Here is a 9,272-nt window from a genome sequence, read left to right on the forward strand (position 1 = left end):
GCTTAGCAGTAAAAGTGTTTTCCTAGTGTGCACGGAGCCCGGTTCGATTCCTCAGCACCACATAAACAGACGAAGATGGAAGTGGCGCTGTGCCTTGAGCAAAAAGAAGGCAGGGACAGTGCTCAGGCCCTGAGTTCAAGCCCCAGGACTGGCAAAAAAAAAAAGAAAAAGGTCGAAGATAAGTACTGGAGCCCATTGGCCTGCCGGCCACCAAATCTGAAAGGCCAGGGTGGGGCCCAGAGCGGCTGCCCCGCCCGCCCCGCCCCCCCATCCCCCCCACCCCGGCCGCCGGCTCCACCCCGCCCCGCCGCCCCGTGGCGCAGTGTGCGGTGGGGCGCGCGCGCGCGGGGCGCGGAGCTGTCATGGGGATCCAGACGGTAAGACCCTCGTTTCCCATCCCGTGGCCGGGTGCCCTGCCCCATCTGATGGTGGATATCCAACCCTGGACCCGGGGTACCTCCCCACCCCCACCCCCCACCCCCGCCCCGTCCGCCCTGGGTGCGGCGGGGTCCCAGTGCGGCTGCGGTCCGGGGCGGGTGTGGGGGGGGGGGGGGACGTGGCTCAGTTTCCCCCTCGGGCTGGAGCTGACCGCGCCCACGCCGCCGCTCTCCCCCCCTGCAGAGCCCGGCCCTGCTGGCCTCCCTGGGGGTGGGGCTGCTCTCGCTGCTCGGCCTGGCCCTGGGCGCCTACGCGGTGCGGAGGTCCCGCCGCCGGCCGCGCGTCACGCTCCTGGATCCCGACCAGAAGTACCTGCTGCGGCTGCTGGACCGGACGGTACGCGGTGGGAAGGAAGGGAGGGGGGCTCGCTCGGGGCGGGCGGGGACGGGAGCGTCCCCGGGACCTGTCAAGGGCGAAACACGCCTGTCCTCCGTCCTCCAGACCCTGAGCCACAACACCAAGAAGTTCCGCTTTGCCCTGCCTACCGCCCACCACATTCTGGGGCTGCCTGTGGGTAAGGAAGGAGTGGAGCCGGCCAGCTCCTTTTCCTGTTCAGTCGGGAGGGCCAGGCCCTGGGGGGGTCCCCTCCCCTCCCCTGGCTCAGCTGCGGGATACCCCGGGGACCCTGTTTTAGGGTGTGGCTCCTGTGCCTCCCGGCAGCCCTCCATCATTCCAGCGGGACTTGCTCATACTTGCCTCCTAGCAGACACATCTCCTACTGCCCAGATTCTTGGCTCACTTGGTACCACCAAAGTCCTGGCAGTACTTGGCCGAAATCTCTGCAAAGTGATCGTGCCCAGCGTTCTAAGGGGCATAGACTCCCTGCCTGGCTTCTCTCCTTGGGACCACAGCAAGGGAGGGGGTGGGGAGACCCATCATCCTGTTCTCTCTAACCTCTCTGAGCATTTGGAAAGGGTGCAGCCCCTTATATACTGTGGTCCCCAGGTAAACATGTCTACCTCTCCGCCCGAATCGATGGCAGCCTGGTCATCAGGCCCTACACTCCCGTCACCAGTGATGAAGACCAAGGCTATGTGGATCTTGTCATCAAGGTAAAGGCGTGGGATGGAATCCCAAAGGCTCCCTTTGCCGTTCTTCCTGGGATTTTTAGATTTATTTGATCGCAAGGGATCATTGTGCCCTTGAGAAATGTTTTCAGGCTAGAGTGGAAGCATGTGCGTGACCTCTACTTTAATCTCCGTGACATCCCAAACAGTATTTTCTTCCTCTCTGCCTTGTCAGGTCTACCTGAAAGGTGTGCACCCCAAGTTTCCCGAGGGAGGGAAAATGTCTCAGTATTTGGATAGTCTGAAGATTGGGGATGTGGTGGAGTTCCGGGGCCCAAGTGGCTTGCTCACTTATACTGGAAAAGGTATTGTCCTATCTTTCCCTTGATTTTGTTTCCTTTCCTTCTTCTTGTGCCCATTTGAGGGCTTGAATTCAGAACTTTGCACTCATACTTGCCTTCCTGTTTGTTGTTGTTTTCTCCAAGCTGGTGTTTTATCTCGTGAGCCACACTTCCACTATCTTTTCCTTGAGTCTATCTTCACTCCTCTACCTCCCATAGTTTTCTTGGCACATGCTCTGCATGCCCATGTGCACAGGGACCGCAGCTGCCCTTCCTTCCCAGCAGCACGGATACTATAGGAAGTTGTTCCTCGGCCCCATTTGTCCCTGGACACTGACCCCCTTCCACCTGAATTCATCACCCATGACAATCAGTTGTGGCAATTACCAAAGCAAGCTCCATCTCTCTTCCTGTCTCTCACAGATGCACCCCACTGGTTGAGCCGTGGAGAGTCAGAAGAGACAGCTTTTAGCTCTTCCCACGGGAACAGCTGGGTGCATTAGCAAGCCCCTGGAGCTGTTCTGTGCCACTAGGGAAACTAAATTCACACTGGTCTCATGCCTGCCACCCTCACCAGTGCCAGAAGCCACTGATACTCACTGTGTGGCCCTGGACTACTAATAGATAGGCCTTGTCCATCGCCCTTCCTGTGTATTATTGCCAGGTCTGGCAAATCAAGCCTCTACTAAGTTCCAGCATCAGATTTCATAAGCAGCTGCTAAACTGGCCTCAGGTATGTTTTTAGTTCTGCATTTGTTTACTTAGTTTCCTGTTTTGACTTTGTTCTTCTACCCTTCCCTTCATTTGACTCCTCAGGGAATTTTAACATTCAGCCCAACAAGAAATCTCCACCAGAATCACGAGTGGCAAAGAAACTGGGAATGATTGCTGGAGGGACAGGTATGGGTCCCCTAAGGGCTATTTGCTCCCACCCTTGTTGCTTGTTACCTTACTGATCTTGGTGACTTACAGAAGATTTGGTAATGTAGCTTAGCTGTCCATCAGGGCATTTCCAATAAGTGCCTAGACCTACCCAGTGGCTAAAATCATAAGTAAGTAAAAGAATAAATTGCTGATAGAATGAGAGCAATAGGTCTAATAATTTTTTTTTGTTTTGTTTTTTGTTTTTTTTTGGCCAGTCCTGGGCCTTGGACTCAGGGCCTGAGCACTGTCCCTGGCTTCTTCCCGCTCAAGGCTAGCACTCTGCCACTTGAGCCACAGCGCCGCTTCTGGCCGTTTTCTGTATATGTGGTGCTGGGGAATCGAACCTAGGGCCTCGTGTATCCGAGGCAGGCACTCTTGCCACTAGGCTATATCCCCAGCCCCTCTAATAATTTTTTTATGAAACAGCCAAGAATGACTAGTCAAGAAGCAAGAAAATTAGCACTGGACGTTACTATATTAGACATATATCTATAGTTATGAAGTAGGAACCAGTCTTTCCTTGCTATAAATTATGATTCAAAAAGGTTAAATGGTTTCCACAGAGTTTTTAATTGGTAATATTTAGAGGTAGGATTAGAATTTGACTCTGCCTGATTCCAAAATACATGACTTTAACCTCTACAAGCAGCCTTCCAGAGCCCTCATCATTGAATTGAAAGGTATATGTAGTCATCTATGACATTTGCGTCCCTACCCTCTAAGGACTTTTAAGAGGAAGAATTTCAAACTGGTTTCTTAGGATTTTCTCAGTATGAACTTATGTGAATATTGAGACTATCCATAGTCAGGTGATGGTGGCTTATGCCTGTAATCCTAGCTCCTTGGGAGGCTGAGATCTGAGGATCACAGTTTGAAACCAGCCTGGGCAGAAAAGCCAGAAGCGGGCCTGTGGCTCAAGTGATAGAGTGCTAGCCTTGAGCACAAAAGCTCGGGGACAATGCCTAGGCACTAGTTCAAGCCTTAGAACTGGGGAAAAAAAATCATTGAAAATATCCACAAATGTAGGTGCTAGATGATACATAGGAGTTGATCTGAGGATTAGATTATAGTACTAGAGGAGAATGGGAGGGAATGTGAATGAGTAGAATTAAAATTGAAGTGCTTGATGGTGCATAGTTGTAATCCTAACTTCTCAGTAGGTAGAGACAGAAGATTAACAAAAGATCCTATTAGAGGGGCTGAGAATGTGGCTTAGTGGTAGAGTGCTTGCCTAGCATGCATGAAGGCCTTGGTTTGATTCCTCAGCACCATATAAACAGAAAAGGCCAGAACTGGCACTATGGCTTAAGTGTTAGCCTTGAGGAAAGAGAAGTGAGAGATAGTGCTCAGGCCCTGAGTTCAAGCCCCAGGACTGGCAAAAAAAAATCCTATTAGGAAAAAAAAAACACCTCAAAGCAGAACAACCAGGGATCTGCTGCTAAGCCTAGCAAGAGCCAGGCCCTGTGTTCAACACCCTCGAACCAGGAAAGGAAGAGAAAGAAAAGCAGCTAGGATAGAGACAATGTGACTACTACCTCTCAGTGTGGGATGTCCTCACACAGGAATCACCCCAATGCTACAGCTGATCCGGGCCATCCTGAAAGTTCCTGAAGATCCAACTCAGTGTTTTCTGCTTTTTGCTAATCAGGTTGGTTTGTGCTTTCCAGTGCTGGGATTTCAGAGTTGCTGTACAAGTTTATACAGCAAGCTTTGTAGGGCTGAAAGATGTAGAACTGATGGACAGCAAGACCCAGGGCCTGTATTAGCTTCTTGCCCTCAGCAAGATATAAGGCTATTACAATAAGGAGGAAAGACTACTGAGCATTGGAACATATTTCTTCCCTGGTCCCCAAGGAAATATGAAAAGATTGAATGCATCTCAGGCTGAGCATAGAAACATAGCTCTCCTTGGTTAAAATATTCCATCCTTAGCCAGGCGCCGGTGGCTCACACCTGAAATCCTAGCTAATCAGGAGGCTGAGATCTGAGGATCAAGGTTCAAAGCCAGCCCGGGCGGGAAAGTCCATGAGACTCTTACCTCCAATTAATGACCAGAAAACCAGAAGTGGTGCTGTGGCTCAAAAGGTAGAGCACTAGCCTTGACCTAAAGAGCTCAGGTACAGTGCCCAGACCCAGAGTTCAAGACCCACAACTGACAAAATAAAAAAAAAATCCATCCTTATTCCATTATAATGTGTAAATAAAAGCGGTTACTTCCATCCTAACTCCTGAAAGCATTGCGGTTGCTCCAATTCCCTTGAACTTTCATAGGTCTTTAGCATTCTTTCTCTCTCTTGATTGGAAAGTTGTTAGAGCAGAAGACTTATCCCATGTGAATTCTTTTTTTTTTCCATGTGAATTCTTCTAAACCTTTGTTTCCATTTTACATTTTAGACTGAAAAGGACATAATCCTGCGGGAGGACTTAGAGGAGCTGCAGGCCCAATATCCCAATCGCTTTAAGCTTTGGTTCACTTTGGACCATCCTCCAAAAGGTATCTTCCCCATTCCTGGACCTCCCAATGTTCGAGCATTTTCCAAATCAAGGCCTTGCCCTTCTGAGTTCTGGCTTCATGGAAACCAACCCTCCCTGGCTCTGCCATACCCCCAAGTCTGACTGCATAGACACGGCTCTCCTGGTCCCTTTCCTTCCAGTTCCTGCTTACCAGGTGGATGGTCAGGATGAATGTAGCTGCTGCTACAATCTGCGCCCGTCTCAGGAGTCCTTCAGGGCCCTTCCCAATGTGCAGTCTTCGTGGTACCACATTTGATTGATAACATGGGCGTGGAGCATCAGTTTTCTCTTCTCTCCTATACTTCAGATTGGGCCTACAGCAAGGGCTTCGTGACTGCTGACATGCTCCGGGAGCACCTGCCCCCCCCAGGAGACGACGTGCTGCTGCTGCTCTGTGGGCCACCCCCGATGGTGCAGCTGGCCTGCCATCCCAACTTGGACAAACTTGGCTACTCTCAAAAGATGCGATTCACCTACTGAGAAACTCCCAGTGTCCCTCGTCCCCACAGCTGCAATCGTTCCCAGTCACCACTCAGACACTACACACTGTCAATCCCTGTTCTGAAACCATCAGCCTTTTGTATCTTAAGGTGGAGATGAAATTTGGATGGTACCCTAGGAACAATTTTCCTATCACCACGGAAGAGGGTCAAAGCTGTCATTCCTGAGAAGCCCCCTGCCGGCGGTCTCCCTGTGACAGGAAGTCCAGCTGAGGCCCAGGGAGTAGTCTCTTCCCTCAGGTCAGAAAGTTAGCATCACAGCTGCTTTGTACCTTTGATGGAAGGAACCGGCCTATTCAGTGTGCTTTATTTAATATTCAATGCCTAAACCAGGGGCAGATTCTGCTTATGTGAGCACAAGTTGAATGGACTTAACAGAGATAGGCTATAGACAGTAGAGAAGGGCTGGGAATATGGCCTAGTGGCAAGAGCGCTTGCCTCCTACAGCACCACATATATGGAAAACAGCCAGAAGGGGCGCTGTGGCTCAGGTGGCAGAGTGCTAGCCTTGAGCAAAAAGAAGCCAGGGACAGTGCTCAGGCCCTGAGTCCAAGGCCCAGGACTGGCCAAAAAAAAAAAAAAAAAAAAAAAAGTAGAGAAGGAAGAAATGCTTTTTTTCTTTTTCAGAACTCCAGAAAGGAGTCTGGAATACAGATATGTCTGTTCTCTCAGCCCATGCCTGTGCTAGAAGAAAATGACTGTGCACAATCTAAGATGGTTGCTTGTATAAGGAGACTCTGACTGTTCAATAAATGGGGCTGAGGCCCTGATGTGGCCCCTAAGGAGTTTGTTGTGTCTGGGGTCCTTGTTTCCAAATATTGTGGGCTTTAGGAGGGAAAGCCTCCCAACACAGTCTCCTAGATCTTCCAAAGAGCCTTTGAGCAGTTGGGACCTGAGCTGAAATTGAAATGTGAGCTGCCACCAGACTCAGGTTCATCTCCCCAGCTGTTTCAGCCACTCAGAGCTCAACTGCTCCCTGGAGCCTTTTGTGGTGGGGGAAGGAGAATGTAGGTTTAAGGGGATGATTTTAGAGCAGAAGTTTCCCTCTCAGTGGCCCCTTGATCTCTTGAACTTAGCACTTTTCCATTCTTGCCCTTCCCTTTATCATATGAGGCAGGTGCTCTTGCCACTAGGCCATATCCCCAGCCCTCCCTTTATCATACTTACCCTTTAAGGTACTTGGCAAATAAATCCAAGTACTACCTTTGGAAGGGGAGCCTTCTTTAAAAAGTAACCTGACATCTCCAGCACAGAGGCTTTTTGGTATCTGGTCAGAGTTGGCCTTCCTTCAGCCTATCTGACGTGAGTAGTCATCTCACATCGTCTTTTTCTTTTCTAATCTCATTGGGACAAAGCTTTGCTTTCAATTCAGAAGGAAGGTCATATTGTCTATGGGAAGGTATATGCTTCTGTCCTTGGGACTCCATAGAAGAGACTTGACACCCTCAGAATTCCTGCAGAGGACAGATTTTTCAGTAGATTCTTCAAGTGGTTTGTGTGAGTTTGCCAGTACTGTGGCTTGAACTCAGGGCCAAGTCCCTGTCTCTTAGCCTTTTGGCTCTAGGCTGGCACTCTACCAATTGAGAATGACAGGGACTACTTTCTTGCCCAAGCTGGATCCAGCCTTGATCCTCAGATCTCAGCCTCCTAATTAACTAGTATTCCAGGTGTGAGCCACTGGTGCCTGGCTCCAAGTGTGTGTGTGTGTGTGTGTGTGTGTGTGTGTGTGTGTGTGTGTGTGTGTGTGTGTTGCTGAAGGTTGAACCTAGGACGTTTGCATGCTAGGTAAGAAAGTGCTCTATCACTTAAGCCAGGCCCCAGCCCTTCATCAACATTTCTTAGCAGCTAGTAGGTGTGGGAACTACCTCTCCTTGGGTCTGGAATGAGTGAGCCTCATCCACTTCACATACATTTATTAAGGACTGTCACATGCCAAGCACTGTGCTAGGCTATAAGGATACCGTCATGAACAAAGCTGGTGTTAGGACCCCAAAGAACTCAAAGTCTAAGGCAGAGAAGTGACAAATCATCAAGCACAATGTTCTTTTTTTTTTTTTTTTTGGCCAGTCCTGGGCCTTGGACTCAGGGCCTGAGCACTGTCCCTGGCTTCTTTTTGCTCAAGGCTAGCACTCTGCCACTTGAGCCACAGCGCCGCTTCTGGCCGTTTTCTGTATAAGTGGTGCTGGGGAATCGAACCTAGGGCCTCATGTATCCGAGGCAGGCACTCTTGCCACTAGGCTATATCCCCAGCCCAAGCACAATGTTCTTAACACGACTTTAGTGATATACAGAAGGTATAGATGGGAAGGGGTTGAGAAAGACTCAGAAGAGGAAGAGGAGAAAGAAGATGAACATCTGTGAGTTAGCCATGTGCAAGGTACTGTGCAAAGAACTCTTAAGTTGTATAATTGAACTGTATGCTGCCTTATTTTGCCAGGCCTGGGGCTTGAACTCAGGGCCTAGGCACTGTTCCTAAGCTTTTTTTGCTTAAAGCTAGCAGTCTACCACTTGAGTAACAGAGTCAGTTCTGGTTTTTTTTCTGTTTTATGTGGTACTGAGAATCAAACCTAGGGCTTCATGCATGCTAGGCAAGCACTCTATCACTAAGCCATATTTCCACCCTCCTGTATGCTGCTTTTATGAATTGAAATTAAGGATTTGCCAATGGCAATGGAGTTGATTGGTGGCTGGCAGAGCCTGAATCTGAGTTCAGGAATGTTTGACCTAGATCTGAGCATTGTAAACTGCTTAACTCTTTAGACAGTCAAAGAGTCAAAGATAACAAGAATGTGCAAGTAAAAGCCTGAAGGGACAAAAAAGGAGGTCACATTTAGAAAACCAGAAGTTCACTGAGGCCCATATGTCAGGGAGAGATAGAAGATGAGGCCTGAGAGTAGGTTAGAGCCAATTTGTAAAGGACAATTTGAAGACACTTGAACTATGGAAATTTTGGAGAGCTTTATAGATCAAGTAACACATTAATAATGATAGTTGGTTGGGTTTTTAGTTTGTTTCTTTAGTGTGAGTCCTGGGGCCTCAACTCAGCCTGAGCATTGTCCCTTAGCTTTACACTCAACGCTAGCCACAACTCTACTTCCAACTGTCAGTGGTTAACTAGAGATAAGAGTCTCACTGACTTTCCTGCCCAGGCTGACTTCAAATATGATCCTCAGATCTCAGCCTACTAAGTATCTAAATGAGCTACCTGTGCTAGGCTCATAGCTAAAATTTTTGAAGCATTGGACCATTTTCTAGGCAAATGCCTAGATGAATTATCTCAATCCTGACGAAGTGTAGCACTATTCTCTGTCTCTCTGTCTCTCTCTTTCTCTCTCTCTGCAGTAGGGATTCAGCTTGGAACTGTGTTTAAGATCATAGGCTGGCTATGGAAAGGATACTGACCCAGGCTTTTAATCAGCACCTGCAGAATTGACCTCACTGCCCTGATGGGTCACGATTTCCTTTCCTGACTCCAGAATAGCATTAGCTGTACACTATCCTCGGGAGGACCAGACAGTCCCTCGAATCATCTGGCTCGTGTGGTTCAG

General features: G+C 49.1%; 1 protein-coding gene across 1 annotated transcript; it reads left to right on the forward strand.

The window, feature by feature from the left end:
- Positions 1-310: 310 nt before the first annotated feature.
- LOC125359817 (NADH-cytochrome b5 reductase 1) lies at positions 311-6,171 on the forward strand. The gene is made up of 9 exons (XM_048357699.1): positions 311-377; positions 622-774; positions 880-952; positions 1,384-1,490; positions 1,681-1,810; positions 2,603-2,686; positions 4,273-4,358; positions 5,105-5,204; positions 5,532-6,171. The coding sequence occupies exons 1-9, from the start codon at positions 363-365 to the stop codon at positions 5,702-5,704; spliced, it is 921 nt and encodes a 306-aa protein (XP_048213656.1). The 5' UTR covers positions 311-362; the 3' UTR covers positions 5,705-6,171.
- Positions 6,172-9,272: the final 3,101 nt, after the last annotated feature.

This window comes from Perognathus longimembris, chromosome 11, assembly GCF_023159225.1.
Source record: "Perognathus longimembris pacificus isolate PPM17 chromosome 11, ASM2315922v1, whole genome shotgun sequence".
In the NCBI taxonomy this organism is placed as follows: domain Eukaryota; kingdom Metazoa; phylum Chordata; class Mammalia; order Rodentia; family Heteromyidae; genus Perognathus; species Perognathus longimembris.

Coding starts and splice junctions, on each gene's coding strand:
- LOC125359817 (XM_048357699.1), top strand. Junction 775..879: donor TGCGGCTGCTGGACCGGACG/GTACGCGGTGGG, acceptor TCCGTCCTCCAG/ACCCTGAGCCACAACACCAA. Junction 5,205..5,531: donor TTTGGACCATCCTCCAAAAG/GTATCTTCCCCA, acceptor CCTATACTTCAG/ATTGGGCCTACAGCAAGGGC.